Below are 23,713 nucleotides of genomic sequence, written 5' to 3' on the forward strand. Positions count from 1 at the left end.
TTATAAACTGTTTATGAATATGGGGGTAATTCTTCAATTAATAATTAAATAAGTAGATTTAATTTTATTAATTTTCCCACTTCAGTTTCTAAAAAATATTTACTTACGAAATAAATAAAAAACATAAAAGTCAGAAAATTTTTTTATTCCTTTTTCTAAAAATATGCAATTTGTGCAATTATAGAGTTGATAAAAAACTGCCTTTCTCTCAAATAGTTTAAAATACATCGGAGATCCTACTAGCAAATGGTAGTGTAGAGAGTGTCAATCCTTTAATAATAATGTAATTAAATCTTATCACTTAAGAATGCCATTAACAATGTATTAATTTTCAACTGCTCAAGAAATGCTCATGGGTTTGGATTCTGTAACATTTCAAACTCTTTATTTTCCATTCCTGATTCATGCCAATTTATTGCAATAATTGAGAGAATTTAAAAGAGAAAGAGATGAAACATCACTAAAATTATGCTCTCAAAAGGGTGTGATTATAAAAGGCATTTATTCACATGCTATTAAACAAATTTTGGGGATGCAAAATGTTAGTTGTTGATATGAGATATTTGAAAAAATGTATTTTGCGAAATAATGATGATAGTAAAACCAAAATATAAGATAATGCAAAAATTAACAAAAAGTCAACTTATGTTAGGGCAGCCAGATATTGAATTGGCAAAAAGTACACCAACGAAAAAAAGCAGTAGGTACAATCAATAAAACGAAGTACTTTTGTATTTTTAGTGAAAACGTCCTTAAATTCAATAAATAACATATTCTTCATTAAAGTACAAAAAAATGGCCCGGTGATTTGTATGATACTTCCTCGACTTTAGTGCTTGAGCTACTTAAAAGCAATTTATCTGAAATATTTTCATCGTCAATTCTGGCGACTGACGATTGATTAATATAAAGAAGAAAATCGTCACGACTGGCGATTTTTTGCTTCTCATATATAAAAAAATTCGGGTTAAAAAATATTTTTTCCGATTTTGACACATTGTTGGTCCAACTTACTATGGTCTTATATACGTCGGACATGGCTTAATCGACTCCGCTATATATTTGGAGTAGGCCATGGTAAAACTCCGTTAATAAGTATTATTATATCTGAGATATAGGATGCAGTTTGTATCAATTTCATATATACACTATATCCGATTTTTTGTCGCTTACGTCTTTTTTTCCGTTACACATTTTATAATATTAATAAAATTATGTCGGTTTTTTTTTTAAAAAGAGGGAATTTAACTGTACCACATTAATATGTTCAAAATTTTCTTTTAAATTTCATATATTTTATTGCTATTACAAAATTCACAAATAGAAAATAAATGTGTACTTACGTCTTTTTTATTTTTCTCGTAAAATTGAAACTATGGCATCTAAGTTACAAAATTTTCAGGAATGATGTTAATAGACCTAAATTATCGATTTCCATAAAAAAAGAAAATCTAATATCATGTCGCTTACGTCCGTTTTGCGAAAAGGGCTCGATATACCCTTCTCACGAAGGTGAAGGGTATAAAAATAAAAAAAGTACTTTACCATACTTTTTTGGTCTGAAAACTGTCAGTTTAACTTTAGGTTAAAACATTATATTCGGGAACAACGAATGAAACGAATATTGGCAACTCTAGTGAAAATACACTAACAAAACAACTGCTGAGAAATGGTATTTGTTTTTGTTGTTGCTCTGCAATAAAACGAATCAAAATTATAAAAAAGAGGGGCAAAAACAGAGTACATTTGTAGGCAGGTTGGTTGGTTGGTATAAATATATTTAGTGCACAACAAGTTCATTGTAAACGTAAACGTTGTATTGTAGAGTGTTAAAAATCTACCAGATACGGAACAAAATAACATCCAAAAGAAACAAAAAAATAAATAAAAGAAACGAATTTGTTGCCATTAAATCAAACTGTTCGATATTGTTAGTGTAATAAAGGCATTATTTAAAAATTTCAAAACAAATAGAAAATAACAAAAAGCTTTGGAAAAAGGAATTTCTTTTACTTGATATCCTTAAATGGTAAATGTTGTTTTTATTTTCAATGTTTTTATTTATAATAAAATGCCAAATTGTCTAAATTAAAAAAATGTAATATTATTAAAAAAGTGTTTATTAAGTTTGTAGACTAAAATAAAAAAGTGATGTGTTTACTTTTATTCTCATATTTTAGTTTTTGGTAACGTGTCTAGTGTAATGTGATTATTTGGTTTTTCGTGATGTTGTTGTTGTAATTAAATACTACATGTGTATATAAAATTTAATGCATTGCCGGTTAGAAAGTTCTTGTTGTTGTTGCTGTTTGATTATTTTATTTTTTTATTTCTGTTGTGCTTCCGAGCAATGAAACGAAAACGTAATCGTTGCGATAAACGATTTTTTTAAATACATAAGTAAAAATAAACTATTGTTCTAAAAACATATAAAAAATATGTTATCTGCAAATATGTTGTAGGTATGTTATTTAAAAAAAAAAAACCTAAACAGCCCCCAAAATATTAAGGTTTTTAAAATTAGATAAAATGGTTGGTATAAATCAAGATCAGCGAAACAGCTTGCATTTTTATAATTTCTTTGGTGTTGATAGCTCTCATAATTAGAAGCACAAAAACGTTAATATTCTTCCCTGCTCTCTTTTAGTTTAAGAGTTATATGAATTTAAAGTCAATACATATAATAGTATATTTCTCATATATTTGGAAAACAAACCGATCGTTATGGGTATCATTGAATAGTGCTTCACAATACCTTTAATATGATATATAATATGGTACAGTTTATTAATATTGTGAACCAAAAATTCCTTTTTGATTTTATGTGACAGTACTTCAGAAAATTTTGATATATGTACCTACAGAAAAAGTGATTTTAGCGAAGCCGGTGTTCGATACACCCCAGAACTAAAAGTCCCTTCACCCGGCCGAAGGCCGGCAATACAGAAAATGTGAATATTAACAGAAAAAAAATTATGAAAATAAAAACTGTTACGCGGATCTTGATTTGTTCCAAAATTTGACATTTTGGCCGAACAGGTGTTTTTTTTTATCCATATAACTTATTACCTATTGTTCTTAGCAAAATGTGTCCCAAATAGTTTAGATAGCTATTTATGCAATATTTCGAAAAAAAAAATTAAAAAAATTTAATAAAATATTTTTGACTTTTTTTTTTCAAGATGGGCTAAACATTGAAAACTATCCCTAGTGATTCTACCTTCTACAATTATTGTATCATGCTATGAACAACTATATTACCAAAGTATATTTATACTTTGTATATTACAATGACAAAATTATAACAAAACAGAAAATTTTACAACTTTTGTATGGAAATTGTTATTAAAAACATTTTTGTTGTAATTTTCTTTCTGTTTTTAGAGCTTTTTCTGTAATGTTAATGCATATTTTTTTTACAATTTATATATGTATAGTGCATTAATATCTCAGCACTAGTGATAACATTGGTGAGTAGATTACTCTTAGTAACGATAAGAAGTCAAATCTATTTCAATTTAGAAATTTTTTCTATAAGATTATTTGCTTGACAGATTTTTATTTTTTGTATTAAGTTACAATTTTTTCTACCCAACTACTCATTCATACTTATTACTACAGTTGTTTGCTTTGTCTCTCAATTTTTTAGTAAATAAACAATAAAAATAATTACAAGCACACGTACAGTGGTGGCCAGGAATTTAAGACAAAAATTGTTTGCTAAATTCCACGTGATTGTCAATTATTTTTTCAAATATTTCCACAAATATGTATGCATGAGGACTGTTTTAACACACAAGTATGTTTTATTCGAATGTGTCAATTCATACATATTCACCACGAACACATAAAATTTTTCTACAACTTGACCAAAAAAAATTTTTTTTTAAATAAACATATTTTCTCAAATTTATATCATTATATTTTTATTATTATAAAATATTCGGACCAAATTTCGTATTTTTAGTTCCATTAGTTTCGCTCATATCATGTTATTAACAGCGGATGTTCGCTGAGGTGGGTCAACGTATTTTCACATAAATATGTCCATATATGTTTTCCGATTTTTCCAAACATTTTTCAGAAACTAGAAACATTAATAATAAATTTCATACCCTTAGAGGTCCTTTTATTTTGGCTCTATCGCACTTAAAATTCAGTTGATGAAAAAAATTCAAGTATTTGTATTAAATTGGTGGCCACCACTGTATATACACATTTATGTACATAAATATCCCATCAGTTCTAGGAGACTATACCGAATTAGTGATTTTACCTATCATTTAGGGTGACAACTAGTTACATAACTAGCTAAGCATGGGGTTAATTGGCACTTTTGATTTCAATAAGACTGTCTGATAGCTGGTCCACATACCGATTACATAGAGTCAGTTACCTTACTAGCTACCTAACTGTTTACTTGATCAGGTACATAGTTATTTTAACATGGGCGGATGCTAATTGACCTCAAACATGCAGTTAAAAAGACATCTCATGGACAGTCCAATAACCGATTGTTTATAAACAAACCTTCTCCGACAACTCCCAAGAGATTACTTCTGGTGGGTAATATAACTACTTTCTAAAGTGTAGTACAAAATAAACTACACTCTAGTTTACTTAGAGATTACCTGGAATGGATAAAGTAACCAATTGACTTCTCTCTGCACTACAAAGAGCACATACGTCTCAAATGACAAAACATATATAAATTGGAGTCATTCAAGTGATCAGACTTTAGTGACAATTACTGTCTATAAGGGATTCATAGACTACTTGCTTAACTGAAGGGATGTATGTAGGTACGCAAATAAAAGCGACAAAATAATAACAATAATAAAGAACCATAAACAAGAACTAATTTTAGATTCTAAAACACACTGAGTACATTCTCTCGTTCTCAGTCAACAACAAAAAACTGCAATAAACACTTGATCCCACATATGTAAATATATACGGATGTATGTATATTTGACAATTGCATTACTAATTTAACAACATTGCAACGTCACTATTAAATAATGTTTCTTTCCGTTATTTTGTTATTTTTTCTACTTCTTTGCCTATCTATCTAACTAAACTAAACTAGACTTTAATTTATTTTATTTGTATGTACTTCTTGCGCTAAAAACTCGTTTTATTCATATTTTTTTTTATAATTTGCTTTGTTGTTTTTTATTTGTGTTTATTGAAAACGAAAGTAATTTGTTTCTTAACAGGTTAAACATTTGTTGGCAACTTTTAAGGCGGTTTAATTTTTGTGTGATTAACAATATTTTCAAATAGCAATAGTTTACTGGTTTGTCACGTGTATAGGGTTCCTAATTTCCCGGACTTTTTTCATTCCCGGGAATTTTTTAACGCTAAATTAAACCAAAAGCCAGTGGCTTAAACTAATTCGGGTACGCTGAATTCAGTGGTGCCAGCCGTTTTTTAGGTTAGCTCGTATTTTCGAGATATACCGTTATTTCGAAAATGGAGGTTTCACAATATATATTCGCGTAACTCAAAAACGGTTTAGCTTATTGAATAAAATAAAAAAACCGAAATTTCGCAATAGACTTACCTTTTTTTAATCAGCGTATTTGTTTTAGAAATACAAATTTTTTGTTTGCCAAAAAAAATAATTTTTTTAGGAAAATTTCGAATTTTTTGTTTTTTAAAACGGCATAAAAAATTGGAAAATGCTGAAAAACAATTTATATTTCTAAAACGATTGCGAATATTAAAAACGTCTTAAGGCTTTACATAAATGTAATTTTATTGCGGAATTTCGGTTTTTCATAAACTAAACCAGTTTTGAGTATATTGTTATGCAACCTCCTCCATTTTCGAAATAACGGTAAATCTTGAAAATACGAGCTAACCTAAAAAAACGGTTAGCACCACTGAATTCAGCGTACCCGAATTAGTTTAAGCCAATGGGTGTCCGTTTTGGCAGAAAAAAAATGTTATTATTTTCTCTAAATATGAATAATAATCATTGAATTAAAAGATTTAATGTTAGGTAGGCATCTTAATAATTCGTTTAAGAGCATAAACTGATTCATTCTTAATAAACAAATTTTACTGCTGTGGCTTGAGTTGAGTGAAACAAATTCGGTTATTTCAATAGTAATACTTGTTTGCCGAAAAAATCTATGGATATAATAGAATAATTCAATTAGCAACAAATTTGGTCATCGAAATATATCTGAATATTGTAACTTTTAGAAGAAAACTTATGAAGAAGTCCCGAAAATTCTCGACAAACATTTTCAGAAAATTAACAAAAAAATATTCCCGGGAATTCCCGAGAAATTTTTCCCGCGTAGGAACCCTACACGTGTATCTAAAGATAATATTGACACATTTTTTTTTAAATTTTACATGATAGTTTTTCTTTTTCATTCTTAAATTGTTTCGGCATGCATTTTAAATAATATTGTATTTTTTTTAAAAAGGTTTACATTTATTTTTTGTCCCATTTGGGCACTAGGTATCAAAGTCAAGGTGCGAGTGTTTTCAAGATTTATAATTATAAAAATGGGCTATCCCAAGAAGTAATGAAAAACATTTTTAATTAATAAAATGGAAACTTTTTCGAAATCTATATTCTGTAAATTTGGTTTTAAAAAACATGACCTTTTACCAAATATAAATGTATACATATTTCTAAAGGTAGGGTCACACTTTTTTAGCACAAATTTGTTTGTCGTGTTTCCTCATACAAGTGTTTTGTTAGATCAAACAGCATCAAATAAAATAAAACTAAAATTGTAGTTTTGAATCAACCTAAGTAAAATAAGTTTTTGAAATAAATAAAAGATTTAAAATTTATTTTATTTAGTGGTAACTTCTTTTTCGTCAAATATTTGTCATGTGTGATCCTACCTTAAGGTAAATTCAATTAGTTCTCGGACTGTTAGTGGCAGGGCAAAACCTTTATTTCCAAAAAAAAAAACAGTAAGCTCCTATAATTTGGCGAATAATATGTAAACTGTCCGAGAAAAAAAATTAATACTGTTCTCTTTTCTGATAAATCCAAATACAATTTATGAAAGATTGTTTGGATAACATTTGTAAGACGTCCGAAGGGAAATAGACTAGACTCCAAGTGCACACATACATAAATAAGACAATCAAGTTTGGTGGTGGCAATATTATGATGTACATAATATAATACTGTTTTTTCGGGCAAGGTATGTGTCCAATTCAAAAGATACTCTAAGATACTATAACTGGAATCGGATACAGATCCATTTTAAATGACATAATGTATCCATGCGCTAAGGAAAATATGCCCCTATTTTAGAGATTCCAGCACGACGATGTAACCGTGTGGTTACAATTAAATGAGATACGTGTTTTGAATTGGACTGCCCATTCGCCAGATCGTAAAATTGTAGATCGAAAATACGGACTCAAAATTATACCACCAAGGAAGCGGATATAAGGGAATGGCAAAATATTTCAATGGAGACAATTGACTCTTTAAATTGTTCAATGCATCGTCGTTGTGAAGCAATAACAAAAAACAAGGGCTATCCAACAAAATGCTGTGTCACTGAAATGGCTTTCAAATATTTGTAAAAATGAGCTTCCATTGTGTCAATACCACAATAATCAATAATTTTTAGTTTGTTTTCAATTTTCAGAATTTAATCAATTATGTTCTTATTTTTTGTTGTTAATATACATACATAAGTAAATTTTAATAAAATATTAAAAACAAATAAAAATTTCTTAAATATATTATGGATTATGAACTTAAATTTAAATATTTTTAATTCGTATAAAATATGTCAATATTTTGTATGATTGTGCATACTTACACTATTTGACAGGTCTTTTAAATATCTTTAATTTGGTACCAAATTTTTTTGCTATAAATATACATATGTACATTAAAATCAAGTAAATACAATAAAATATTTTTTAATGTCTTTAAAGCCATTCATTCTTTGCGTGTTTTAAATACTACATTTACTATACATGTGATATTGGGTCTAAAGTTTACACTATTCTATTTATTAATTGTAATACAATTTTAACTAATAAGCTAAATTTTCTTTTGAGTTGCATTTATTTGTAATTTAATTGCTAATTAATCGTAATATTTTTGTGTAATAAATACCCAAGAAACTAAATAAATAAATGTACATATTTGTTTTCCATATTTTTATATCATTTCAGGTTATGAGTTCCTAGTACCACAAAATCACACCTTGAAGCAAAAACTTTAGTTATTTTTTTCGTTGATTTAGAAAACAAAGCAGAAATATTTTCCTATAAAAAATGAAATACTTTGGCGGAATTGAGGGGTAAGTTTTTAAAAAAAGTTATTTGATTTAATTAAAAACTACTTCAATTCATTCATAAATTCAATTTACATTGATCAAACATTGTACATACCCACAAATAAATAACACGCGCCTCTTTTTTTTTGCAATTTATTTATCCTCATTTTTATTTAATTTTATAAATAGTTACCTAAAATATTTATGTAAATCATTTTTTTAATTGATTTTAATTCAATTTCTTATTTTCTTCCTCAAAAAGGTTTATTGACTTTAAATTAAATTTGTTCTGTTTATTGAGCAAAAATTATAATATTGCAATGATTTTAATCAATTAATAAAAAAATGTGTATAATTTAACGTAAATCAAAACGACCTTATGTTACTCTACTTTAAAAATGTTAATTATTAAATAAATTCAATTTTCAATAATTAAGCTCGAAGTCTCTTATTAAATTACACAGTGCAACAGTGAAAAAAACACACGATCATGACAGTATAGATTCGACTCTACTACCAAAGGGTAGTAAAACCCTATACTCAGTTTGCCCATTTTGGTGACCGATTTTTTTTTATGGGCCCCCAAAGTTTCTGAAAATCAGTGGGGCCTCTAAAAAAGGTGTCATCAGGTTTTGGTTAACAGCTAATTCAGACTTTGTGCTACGGCTTAACTTTATATGGCAATAATATAGCTAAGAGTCCGCCAAATAAATTTTGTTAAAATTTGTTTCCAAAAAATAGCTTTTTCGTGCACTTTTGTTGAAAAAATATAGGAAGAAAATTTTTTTTTTTTACTTTTTTTAGAATAACTTCCAGGGACTCCTAATTTTTCAATAACAATATCCCGCAAAGTTGTAGCTACGGTAAATTTGAATAACTCTCGTGAACATATCAATGCAATCCGAACATACCTAGGTATTCTAAATAGCTGTCAAAAATCACTTTGTAGCTTAAAATTTGTAGTTTTTTACTAATTTTTGACTCTAAAACAATAATTTTTTGTTAAAAATGTATGTTCGAGTGTATACTTCTCTATTGTGCTGGAATAACGAAGAATGGGCAAATCATTATCGGTATGATCCGGGCGCATAACTTTATCCAATCTTGATCATGCAAGACCGGCTTGATGCAAGATATGAAAAAACTTTAAAATTTTTGAAAGTGGGCAAGGTTTGTGGAACTTCTGAAGTGTAAATATAAGCTTTTTATATAAGTTTTTGATATCGGTGGAAACCTTATGACTTAAAGATTGACATTTTAGTGAAATGAATAATTTTGTGACGTCATTTACCTTAAAAACTAATAATATTTTAAAATGGTGATTTTCCATCAAGAAAAATAAAAACTTTGAATTAATGTAAAATTTGAACAGTTACAGACATCACAATAAAATTTGGAAGTAATATAGACCTAAATATTCGTAAGTCAATGGCATCACTAATGTTGCCATTCTTTGTTTTTAAACACCGAAATTCCTGAAACGGCGAAAATTTGTTCCAAAAACGAAGTTTTTTTTAGAAAATAGCCCACTTTGACGTTATTTACAGCATGATAGTAAAAACGTTCTGTATGTATATAAACAACATATGGGGCTATACAAATGTGATGAGCTTTTGAGGGTCGGTGTTTTGCGTTTTTAGAATTTTTTACTCAAACCTAATTTTTTTTTTTCAAAATTGCCCAAGTTTGGATAGGGCTGGGGGGTACAATGTCCGCTTAAGTTAGTCAAGTTTTACCTTATATGTTTTTGCATTAAGTTCTCTTTCCAGATCATAAAAAAATTTATATAGTCCCGAAGAAAATTAGTTTTTTATAAAAGAAAAAATATGGGGACTTTTTTGGGAAAAAACTTAAAAAACACACGCATACAAAGTTGAAATATATAAAAAGATGCTTCAACTTTGGATGCGTGTAACTTTTTATAGGGACGAAATAATTGTTATCAGATTTGTTTTATTTTCTTTAGAATTTTATCGCAAATATACGTCATATATAAAAAAACAAATTTCGACCTTTCGTAGGCCCATCAAATTTAAAATACGAAAAAAAGATCGGGCAAAATTTAAAAAAATATTAAACCCAAATATCTCTTGAACTAAAAGAGATAACTACAGATAAAATCATATTTTTTGTAGACCTTCTCAAGGTCTATCTATATTTGAAATTGCAGCTCATTCGGATCATAAATGACTTTTTGGTAATTTTTTTATAAATGTGTGACATTGAAGGTCCACCCACTGATCCCCATTCCGAACACCTCAGCCGAGTAAATAATACAGCACAACATAGAAGTGTGGACTTGATAATACTATTTTTACAAAAAAATCTTTGTTTTAGCGTCAAAAAATAGGAAAAACGAAAATTGTTAAGGTACAAAGTGATCTTTATGTGCTATGTAGAGTGACTAGACACATTCAGAATGCATTGATATGTTCACAAGAGTTATTCAAATTTACCGTAGCTACAACTTTGCGAGATATTGTTATTGAAAAATTAGGAGTCCCTGGAAGTTATTCTAAAAAAAGTAAAAAAAAAAAATTTTCTTCCTATATTTTTTCAACAAAAGTGCACGAAAAAGCTATTTTTTGGAAACAAATTTTAACAAAATTTATTTGGCGGACTCTTAGCTATATTATTGCCATATAAAGTTAAGCCGTAGCACAAAGTCTGAATTAGCTGTTAACCAAAACCTGATGACACCTTTTTTAGAGGCCCCACTGATTTTCAGAAACTTTGGGGGCCCATAAAAAAAAATCGGTCACCAAAATGGGCAAACTGAGTATAGGGTTGTACTACCCTTTGGTAGTAGAGTCGAACCTATACTGTCATGATCTTGTGTTTTTCCAAAAGTCTCCATTTGTTGCATAGTGTTATTATTTTATTTCAATATTTTTGGGAATACATATATTTAAATATGTACATATACATTTTGTGCCAAATAAACGTTAAATAGCTTAGTATTGTGTGATAGGTGATTATTATTATACATGAAATTTGACAGTTGACTCTGTCATACTTTATTTTACAAAATTAAAAACTTGAAAAATATTTATATCCTACACTCTTATAAATTTTTAATTTAGCTAATGAAAATTTTAACAAATAAAAATCTATACCAAAATCCCATTATCTTTTCGATTCCGACCTTTTTGTTTACATGTATAATTCTTCTTCTATAAATAAAGGTTGACAACGGTAACCGTTATGCTGCCGTTACCCCTAAAATACCCATTCATCTTAACTTATGTTAGCTCTAAAATACCATTACCATTCCAGTCGTTAGCCAATTTTGGTAGAGTAAGTTCGGGTAATGTGGTAAATCTTTTTTTTATTTGACTATAATTTTTAAAATCTTAATTCGATTGGAACAGTTCTCAGCTGGTGTTCTACTACAAGTGTTAGGTTTACATCCATGAAAGTAAAAAAGTCTTTTAAGTTCAAGTTTTAAAGAAATTTGGGAAAAAGAGAAAAGGCCCATAAACAAGCCATTGAAAAAATTGGCGGGTAATGTGGTATACCATGTTCTGTTAATATTGTATGCTAAACCACATAACCGATGCATATTATTTTAATTTGTAAATGAGTTGCGTTTTATTTAAATCATCTTCCATGGTTGCGGTTAAAGTTGTCGGCCGACCAAGCTTACCAGAAGCTCCTCAATACATTCTTCGCTTCGTAGGAGACATTGAATGACTGATGCGAAAAAAATGTCCATTTATTGTTTCTAATAGCTCAGATATCGTTCTTATTATTATTTGCATGAAATTCTTTAGCTATACCACATTAGCCGATCGCGGGGTTTATTGAAATTATTATAAAATTAAACATATACACTAAATATGCTATATTGTTACATATGTTCTTCAATAGCAAAATATTCCCATTTGACTTTAAAATTAAATTAATGAAGTTTAAAACACGTGATTTTAGAAAAAAATAAAATTTTAACAGATCACAATAAAAAGTCTACCACAAGATAATGCTTTTTTTTACAACTGACTATTTCCATGACCTGCAAAAATGAAGTACACTCACCCAATGTTAATTTTCTGAGATCATAAAACTCTTAAGCTTGGTACCGCTACTCCTATGTTCTTAGTTTTAGAGAAAAGCAGCTATACTACATTACCCGAACTTACTCTATGCTACCGACAATGTACTGTTACTTACTGAATTGTCGCTCTAAACAGCTGTAGGGTGAAATTGTGTTGAAAATAATTTATTAATACCTACGTTATCAAATATATTTGATTGACTTTAATTGAACTTTCTTTATATTTAATAAATATTTTTTTATTCAAACATTTACAATATTTGCCCAATTCACAATCGGTGTCATAGCGTTGTAAGTTGTATGCCATAAATATTTTTCAAACAAAATTTATCGAAACAAAAATAAAATATTAATAAAAAAAATTACGACATACAACGCTACGACACCGATGGTGAATTGGACAATTAATTTATGAAAATTCAATATAAACTTATTAATACCCCTAAATATGTATATTGAAGTAGGAATTTAAATATTATATATTATTTAAAAATCAAAGTATTTAATAAGGTCAAAAGAGTTTATCTATTCCATGACTAATAAAAATCATTTAAGTTTCGTTCTGAAAACATGTCACAACCAATGTTAAAATTAAGGGTATTCATCTAAAAAAAAAAATTAAAATTACACTCTGATTTTTTTACAGTTTTACACAACAAACACAAGAAAAAAAGTGTAAAAAAATCAGAGTGTAATTTTCCATTTCTTTTAAATGAATACCCTTATTGTATATATATTATTATTTATTATAACAACCTAGCCTATTGGCCATAATCGGTTATAAATTTCTACTTAAAAAAATTGTGATAAAATTGTAAAATTGTTTTCTTTAATAGTTTATTTTTTAATTTATTATATTTTCCGATCATTATTGCTTAAGATCGTAAATTACATTCAATGCATTTGCAATCTATTACACTATCAATTGATTACGATTTTTACAATTTTATTAGGAGATTATAGAAAAGATTAAGTAATAAATAACCAACATATGAATTCATTCACACGGGAAGTTGTTTTTGTACAAAAATAAAATATTGAGATAATACAATGATGTTCAGAAATTTCGAAATAAAACTTTTACATGAACCATTTTGTTACATTTTCCAATGTAAGTATTTAAATACCTATATGATTATGCGAACTCGCAAGAATATAAATATTATCACACAGGATTATTATCGATGCCACAGAACAATATCTAAGCTTTAAAAATAAACTCGAAATGAATGAAATGATGTGGTCTACCAAATATAAATTCCAAGAGCTACATATATAATCGCCTTATCGATAGGTTAATCACAAAAGTGAAACGGTCAATAGTATAGCAAAAGATATGCACAAGAACTCAGCCTTTGCGACATGTTATCGACTTCACGTACCCCACAGTACTCAGATTGTTCATGCGCATCACATACCCAGATATAGATATAATATATCTACCTAATATCCTTGGATTACAGAAATCAGTCAAGTAATAAAATCGCTAAAAAAATAACCTGCGTTAATATTGGTCTGGATTATATTGCACCAGAGCTACATATAGCAGGCAGAGGTACCATCATTCTGATATAAAACTATCCCTGATGAACTTACAGATGATGTAATTGTAAATATTAAAAAAACGATCTGATTGCTCGAAAAAACTTAAATTCTCCCGAAAATATATATGTATATCTAATAATTTTATAACAAGAGTGATGGCTTCGAAAATGGTATCTCTTACCTATAGGATTATATGTTTTAAAGGGTCCCAAATGATTTTTGTAGGAATAACAATCTTTTATAAATATAATATTATCACTTAATGTAAAGGTGAATAGGACAATAACATTATTTTTATTTAGTTGTTCAAAATGTTATTGAAATATAAACCACAATAACGCCATCAACTTCATTGATTGTATAAAAAAGAGAATTTCTTTTATATCGGATCAGATTATAGAGATAACAACAATGATAGGTTTAATGAAAGCTGAATTATTATAAAAACATTTGCCCAATTCACAACCGGTAGTATCGATGTATTGTTATATAATTTTTTAATTCTAAATCTGTGGGCTTATTTTGTAATTAATTTCAAAAAGAAAATCGTTCAAATTTGTATACGTTTTAAATCGACCCCCCTCAAATATCATACAAATGTCAAAATCGGTATTATTTTTTGATACAAATCTATTAAATTTTTCAACATTCTTTAAAACTGAATTTCCGGGATGTTTTTCAATTTCATGGGAATATCGCTTTCACCTGTCATCCCAAATGTTTATATTGTATCGATATTCAGTTTTCCCACATCCACGTTTGACATCACTGACCTGCAAGTTTGCATTGAATACTTATGCAGTGGATAGAACTAGAACATGTAATGATAGTTTGTGAATGAATGTCTGAGAAATGAAAATTACGGAACCCATATGATATTATTATATTAGTTATCTCCACCCTAATTCAGGTGGATTAATTCCCATTGATAACAATTATGACTTAGGACGTAATGTCGGGGACTCGGACAGTAATGCCAGCATTAGTTTGCATTATTTCAGCAGCGCATATCTAAAAGTTTTTCTCGAATGGAGGTTGCTCTGCTGCACAAAACCAATGGTCGCCTAATATATTGTATTCTTGGGATGGAGTCATTTTATTGCATTCAGTCTTTCTAGTGTTGTGTCACCTTTTCAGTTGCGCCTACCATCTCCACTACTCTCGAAGAAGGCCTTTCCATTTTTGGTAATATATCTTGGATATATTTACCTACAATGATCTGAATACTATGTTTGTTCTTTTCTTTTATCAATTCTGAGCTGATGTTTCTAATTCGTACTAAATTACTGCTCCAACGTAGTAAAACATATTGACGTTTTGGTTAGAAGCTGGATGTTAGACTTTTTACCTTCTTCCTTAATGATCTCAATACTTCAACAGCAGTAGTGCATTTCTTTTTCGTATCCCTTCTATCAACTATATATATCGCTGGTTTGGAGATAGTTGCTATTTGGTTCTATATTCCTAATTTAGCTTCGAAAAGATTCTTTTAAAGAGTTTAAGACCACTAGCAGCACTTACCCTAAAATCAAAGTACATAATTATTTTGGGTTTTGGTTATGTCTTTTGGTTTTGCTTATTGGGGAACGATACTTTTGACTTCTCTAATGACGATTGATAGAACATCGCTGTACTCTCATCTTGGCGGGTTTCTTGCATTGCGTACAACTGAGCTTATCTACTAAGCTTTTGTTTATTAGATACTGTAGTGTTAATCCAATTCATTGGTGGAGTTGGAAGTATCGAATTTCTCACCAATCTGCATATTGCAGCAGAATGTGTCAAGATAAGGAGACCTACGTGAGTTGTTCCCGGATCATTAAACCGACTAATTTTAACCATATTCACAATATCTGAGCCATTCATGTCATTGGATAGATATTTATTGATTGATGGATGTAAATGAGTTCTGGAATTTGTATATAAATAATATATTAATATATATGTATATAATATACATATTTAATCGATAAATATCATTACGTTCAATTTTAGTTTTAAAAATTTGATTACTATGCCACTCTATCCTATTATTTCACATTGTATCACGTCATTTGAATTCCAGTTTTAATCTAAACAAAACACAAAAATATTTTAAACAAAATATATTATTAAACTCTTTATTACAAAGTGGTGCCACACATTCGCGTTTGATCATCTGCTCGGAGGATGGTGAGTGTGTTATTACAACAACTGGACTGGGTACAAACCACTGGATGGTTGGCATTGCTGAATGTGCCCGGCGCATTGCCGACATGATAGAACGTGCGAAAACCGATGCAAATATACCACAAGAGACACGTTTGACAAGTTTGGGTTTAAGTTTAAGTGGCTGCGAACAGGTAAGGCACAAATAATTAACATACAATAACAAACAATTAATAAAAACAATATTTTAACATATGTGTTACATGTATTTAAATGAGACAAGGTCAAATATATACAGTTAATGTCACTTAAAATCGTACACCATCGTAGTCAAATTTTATTCATTAGTTTTAGAAAGTTGATGTTTTGGAAATATTTTAAAATGCTATTTTTATATTGTGTGTGCTATTACCTATTAGAAAATTGTGTATAATTTTAATTGCCCTTATCCACAAATAAAAAAATTGGATAAGACTGTCAGTGCCCAGAATATCAACGCTTCATTTAAAATCGTAAAGGCACTAAAAATAGCAAATTATACCCTACAAAGTATTAGGATTATTTAATATTAACATTTTTTTTAATTTTTAAAGTTTTAATTGTAATTTAATATAATTGTACGAATTTAAGTGAAATATGAATTTTGTGATGTTCTTTATATTTATATCAATATATTTTTAATGAATTGAGGTTTTGTTAACTTTTTTGTTGAAATACATATTTTTTGTTCCAATTAATAAAATTACTTTTAATTTTTTATATAATCACCTATTATTGCCTGTATAATTTCATAATATTTAAAAAAAAAAATATGTTGTACGATTTTGAGTGACACTCACTGTACATATTAATTGTAATTATTGGTCATTTGCGACAATAGAGTCATAACTTTTTCTAATAAAATATTTTCTTTCAAGTATATAACTTTTAACCAAAATATAAACTGACAATACAATGGAAAACTTAGTTTTCAAAAATATAATCTTTTACCAAATATTCATAAATGTAAATTTTAGCATTTTTATACATTAAAGTTTAACAAAATTACATTTATAAAATGTGGCTATACTTCTTCTTAGTTGAATACAGCAAAAAACGATTATTGATAAATATTAGAAATCAGCAATTTCAAAAATGATGAAAAACAAGTAAAAGTGAATCTTGTTTATCCACCATCAATATGTAGTTTTGACCTTCTATGGGGACTTGAACCACTTATGTTCCGAACTGTGTCGAAATTTATGTTAAAACTATTTTTCTGATATAGGGGTTATATACTATATGGTCAATTACGGACCGATTATCACCAAATTTTGTAGAAAGATTTAGGTTCTTATACAACTTGTTTATGTCCAACTTCATGACGATGTACAGTCGGGTAGAATCAAATTTTTTATGGAAATAAATCTGGCATTTCTAAACGGCTGGTCCGATCGGGAGAAAATGAAATATGAAAAAGAGCAATATTTTTGAAGGACGGAGTTTTAAAGTGGCATATTTTTGACTCTAATTCAGAAAATATAATTAGGAATAAATATGGATCAAATTGTTCCTAATATTTGCAATCCTATTAAAATTTTGATATAAATTTTAGTTTTAGAAACTCAATAAATATGTAATAAAATATTTTTTTATTTACGAAACTCAATGAAATTATCGACTTTTTTTAAGTTTATCATTCTAAATAACAACGTGTAAAAAAACTTGTCAAAAGGTCAAAGGGAATCCCACAATTCCTAAAAATTTAAGCGAAAATCCCAAAAATGGTATTTTTACAATTTTGCCTATATTTGCCTCGGGGCTGGGAAAATACTTTGGCGATAAATAGGAAACACATCTAGGTTTCCAAAACTGCTTTCCGTTTTCTGATCCCAGCTTTGGGATTTTAGAACATGTGGCCCAAATTTGAAATTTTGATAAAAAAAAATAGGTCAAATCCCGAAGGACATGGGGGCGACATATTCAAAAATGGGACATGTTTTTTAAAACCAAAATGTTCTCCGTAAAGATACCTTACAGATAAGCATAAAATTGTTATATATTCTTAAAGAAAGTTTTCTTTTAATAAAAAAAGAGTCAAGTCACCTTTTTGCCCAAAAAACAGCAAAAATCAACTATTTTTTGAATATTTAAATTGAAAATCGTTTATGTTTGGATCCATAATTAATATTGCTCTGAAATCTTTTGTATGATATTTGCAATTTAATTGTCTAACAAAATTACGACTTATATAAATTACGAACTTAAAAATGCGGACCAAGGTATGGCAAAATTTTAAAATTTCAATTTTGAAATGCCTATCTCTCGGAAATTATAAGAAATAAATAGCACACGCATGTTTTTTCAAGATCTAGCCAAGCGCTTTCAAAAAATATAAAAATCTTTGGAGTCGGATGGGAAACAAAAAAATTGCACGTGTATAAAAATGTTACATGTCGAAGGTACCCTACTTCGAGCCCCCATAGCGCCGCCCCTGGATTAGGGCACATTTTAATAACTTAAATTCGAATACTCCTTGGCTACGCCCACGTCAAATTTTATACCGATCGTACCAGCCGTTTAGAAATGCCAGATTTATTTCCAAAAAATATTAATTATTATAAGAAAATTATGAATGTTAAAATCATTTTCTATGGGGGACCTTGTATAGGGACTAGGGACACTATAATTTCAGAGTACTTACTACTAATTTGTTCAAAATTTTATCAGGATTGCCGCATAATCAACATATTTATGACTGCTCAAAATGTATTCCGGGGGGACCATTTATATTTATTCAATACCAAACAAACCTTATCAACAGAGAGTATTTGTGAAAATTTTCAGCCAGCTAGCTTCTTTCGTATTTTCAACAAACTGACGGACGGAGATAGCTAGATCGTATTTGAATCTTATGAGGACCCGGAATATGTAAACTAATGTGGATCTGCTACAAATATTTTAATGTGTTACAAACGGAATGACAAAATTAATATTCCCCCATCTATTTTAATGTTGGGTATGAACTCTTGAAACAGGTATTGTAAAAACTTAACATTTGAGAGGAAGGCCTGACAAAAATACTCAATAATCTAAAATTGGAAATTAGTTCTAGAACGGTTAGCCCCGCTAAATAATCTCTTATTTGGTACAGTTCGTATACAATATGCCAAAGAACATTTAAACTGGTCGAGACAGAAATAGAATACTGTTTTCTTTTCGGATGAATAGAAATATTATTTAAGAAAAAAATGGGAAAAAGACTAGACCTAAGGGAGAAAAATAGTAGACCCCAAGTACACAAACCAGCACCATGAATGCGATTGTTCAAAGAAGGCGATTAACTCTTTAATTGGTTCAATGCATCGTAGGATATTCAAAAAATACTGAATCACTAACAGTCATTTTCAGAATGTGCAGTTATTTTTATACCCTACGCCACCATATTCTAACCGATCGATTCAGAATCACTTTATGAGTCGATTAAACGATGTCCGTCCGTCTGGCTGGCTAATTGTCCATGTAAAACTTGTGCGCAAAGTACAGGTCGCAATTTTGAAGATCTTTCGATCAAATCTGGCACATACAATTTTTGTCGGCCCAATAACGAATCCTATTAAAACTGGGCGAAATCTGTCCATTATTTCATCTAGCCTCCATACAAATGTCCTCCGAAAATAGGAATTTATCGATCATAAATGTTTAATTTATATAGGTATCTACACAAATTTCGCTCCAAATAAGTTCTATATATAAGGAATTCATGTCACCTAACTCCCATATAAGGCCTGCTTCCGAAAATCCCTTTAAGGAGCATAAATAAATCTATTAAAATTGTTTGTATACACTAAAAATTCAACAAAAATAACATTCATATAGACATAAATCACACGTCCAAATTTCATGGCGATCGGTCCATAATTAGTCATAGCTCCCATATAAGGCCCACTTCCGAAAACCATTCACGAAAAGAAATTACTGAAATTTAAAAAGCAAAATATTTTTGCTCATTTACATATGGTCGACAATTTTTGTGAATATAAAACATAAGTTTCCATTGCTTTGTGATAATTTAAATTGTGTTGTTAACCACTGTACATAAGTATGTATTTAAATTTGTTAATTAAGACATTGATGACGACCATTGAAATTAAGGTAAGATTTAGCAAGTAGTTAAAATTATGTGGAAAATGTTTGAGTTAAGACTCTCTGGTCGCTAGTGGGCTATATAATGTGAATCCCATGATTACATATATTTATTTACTAAAATTTATTTATTTTGTATTTATTTACACTCGCCGTCATCACAAACCCAAAAGGAAGCCACCAACTTTGAACTCGAAATGGAATTACGCACGTCATTTCCTGATATAGCCGATAATTATTATGTGTGCAGCGATACTATGGGTAGTATTTTTACTGCTTCCCCCAGTGGTGGTATGGTTCTTATATCGGGCACAGGTTCCAATGCCTTATTAAAAAATCCCGATGGAACTTCGTTTAACTGTGGTGGTTGGGGTCATTTCTTGGGAGATGAGGGAAGTGGTAAGTATGGTTTGGCATTAAATTTAAAATAAATTAAGGCCCTAATTTTGTAAATCACGTCACAAAGTGATATTTATATGGAAAGCAAAAACAAAATTTCAAAAATTTGAAAAATTTGTTTTTGTTTTCTATACAAATTCTGAACAGAACGAACGCACCAAAATTCAAGCGTTGATTGCCTTTCATAATTTGAAAATTTTGTACATAAAACAAAAACAAATTTTAAAAATTTTTGAAATTTTGTTCTTTATTAAAATCAAATTAAATTTTATCTCTTCACCATTACTTTAAAGAATTTAATTCGAATTAATTCATTGGCTTAATTCCTTACGTATTTCAAACGTACTCCAAAAACTATTAAAAAGAAAACAAATTGAATGAATATGTTCATTTAATTAGGATTAGATTTAAATTAACAAAGATTTAACCATAGAGAAAACACATTGAGCGGAAACTCTCCTGTCAAAGACCTAACTCAGTTGTCAAAAACCTAAGTGGTGAGAATGTATTAGTAAAAAAACTATGTGAAAACAAAAACAACACTCGTATGTGTAACTTTTTTGAATAATTTTTTTGTTTGAGTTTTTTTCGAGTTTCCGCTCTATGTTCTCTATGGATTTAACCATTCGAAGGTTGAATGAATTTTATTATAAATCAAATCAATTCCACAATGAATGAATTCTATTCACATAAAAAAAGCCTTTGAATGAAGCTAATGAATTTGGTTTGTTGGTAATGGTTTTATGGAACAAATTGTTGACATTTTTAAATTCTGAATTAAAATTTTAGTAAATTAAACTTAATTAGAATTAATTAATTCGAAGCTCTGATTAAGGTTTTATTTTGAAGTAAAATGGAATGCGAAAATTGGCAACAAATTTACTATCGAAATAATTTAATACAATTCAAATTAAAGTTCAAAATTTTCATTAATTTTATTTTTGGAAATATGTATACAAACTCTTTTTATAAAAATAATTAAATTTACTTTAATTTTTTTTCTAGCCTGGTATATTTCGCACCGTGCCATGAAGCTGGTCTTCGATGACATGGATAATTTTTCCAAAGCCCCCTATCCGGTCGAAGCTGTCTGGAAACTCATACAAGAACACTTTAATATTAAGACTCGACTCGATTTGTTGCCACACTGTTATGCCAAATTCGACAAACCATTCTATGCAAGTCTGTGCAAGAAACTCTCCCATGCCGCCGAAGAAGGCGATGAACTGTCGAAATTTCTCTTTCGTGAGGCGGGCGCTCATATAGCCACTCATATAACTTCATTGGCGCCAAAAGTTCACAACGATTTGGTTAGAGAAGGCGATTTAAATGTTGTCTGCGTTGGTTCGGTGTGGCTAAGTTGGCCGCTTTTAGAGGACGGTTTCATACAGGAGCTGAAAAAGGCTCATTTACCGTTTGGCCTTAAGTTGATACGTATTACGAAATGTATGGCTTATGGTGCCTGTTATTTGGGAGCCGATAGTATTGAATTTCCGTTGCCTCGTAATTATTTGAATAATTACAAAGTTATGTATCACTATGGACAATGTCATACTAATGGTAACATTACTTCGAATGGTAACCACCCAAATTCAGTAGAATAACACTGGACTAAAGGCAAATCACATGATGAAGATGCTACAAAACGTTCCATTTTATTTAGAAATATTTAATGCAAACATTTAATGTTTTTTCCCTATAATCGAAATCTTCCATTTATATATTATTTTGTTTTATAGTAGTATTTTATTTTAGTTAAACAAAATTGTAAACATTTATATTGGACGTATTTATACATTTGTATTTTTTACAAAATATACACATAGATTATTGCAACAATAAAAAAAGCCCCTAAACATTTGTTTTATTATAGCTTTACTGTCAATATCTCAGTAAGTACTAATAATATTATTCATTGTAGATTGAATGATTTGTACTTCCACGTTTAAATGATTAAATACAGTAGTTTTAAAGAGGAAAACAAGTGACAATTTTATGGCATTAATTCAGGAGATTGAATAGATGTTTTTATAGCCATCACCATGATTGGCAAGGGTTATATGTTATATTATATGTATATTGTGAATCGTTATTGATAGCGTAGTCGATATAGACATGTCCGTCTGTCTGTTGAAATCAATTTTCAGAACTTTCCTGGATCGGTCGCTATTTAAATTCGAGAAAATTGGCCAACAATTTAAAAAATTGTTCTTGAAATTCGAAGTTGCTTATACCTGCAACTTCGAAATTCCATTGATTTCAAGAACCTTTTTTGAAATTTTTTTTATTATTTCGTAGCAAAATATAGCCCAAATGACAAATAATAAATAATTTAACAGAATTTATTCACAAAAATATCAAAATGAAGATTTGAACAAAATCGTTTTCCATCACATACCTTTATATGCACGTGGATTACAAAGTCATTAACATAGACAATATATATCTAATGATAGAGATTTTAGACCGATAATGTGTAAAAATCGGGAAAATCGCTTTTTTTTACCAAAAAAATTTTGTTCACCATAATTTTTTAAAACAAATATTTGCTCCAAAAAATATTTTTTACCATAATTTTTTCACCAACAAATTTGGTTCACAAATTTGTTTGAATCGCAATTGTTACTTTGAAAACTCTTCAATACTATACTTATTCAGAATATAAAATGCTGGAATTTACTATTAAAGAACTACTTCCCCTACAATAATCACACAATTTTTGTTATCTAAAAAAAAAATGGTGCTATATTTTTCTCGACTGGTCTGAGTCTGGTCAGGCATAACATATTTTCTGATCCACAGTACACTGTTTGCTTCATTATTTTTATCAATAGAATTTTTCATATTCGTTTGAATTGACGTAGTCATCCAATGCAGCTCATTTTTTAATTTATTGATATTTTTCCAAGGCTTTAATTGTTTATTGATTTTGTTGTCGTCGTTTACCAGCCACCAGCAAGTGCATACAAGTGGGTGTGTAAAAATGCATGTACTACATACTTGATAACAAGAAGTAGTAATCTCTATTTTGAATTATTTGATAAATTTCTATTAGTATTGTTTAAATCACTTTGTATATTTTAATATTACAACTATCATAACGTTGCACAACCCGTATAATTCTAAAATAAATCAGTATTTATCAAACTATTGTAAAATGTTA

The 23,713-nt window shown here is 29.1% G+C and overlaps 1 protein-coding gene across 1 annotated transcript; it reads left to right on the plus strand.

The window, feature by feature from the left end:
- The first annotated feature begins 1,878 nt into the window (after positions 1-1,878).
- Nagk (N-acetylglucosamine kinase) lies at positions 1,879-22,408 on the plus strand. Its single transcript, XM_065515429.1, has 5 exons — positions 1,879-2,029; positions 8,176-8,303; positions 16,010-16,220; positions 20,325-20,550; positions 21,556-22,408. Exons 2-5 carry the CDS (start codon positions 8,278-8,280, stop codon positions 22,152-22,154), a joined length of 1,062 nt encoding a protein of 353 aa, XP_065371501.1. The 5' UTR covers positions 1,879-2,029; positions 8,176-8,277; the 3' UTR covers positions 22,155-22,408.
- Positions 22,409-23,713: the final 1,305 nt, after the last annotated feature.

Source organism: Calliphora vicina, chromosome 1 (assembly GCF_958450345.1).
Source record: "Calliphora vicina chromosome 1, idCalVici1.1, whole genome shotgun sequence".
Lineage (NCBI taxonomy): Eukaryota > Metazoa > Arthropoda > Insecta > Diptera > Calliphoridae > Calliphora > Calliphora vicina.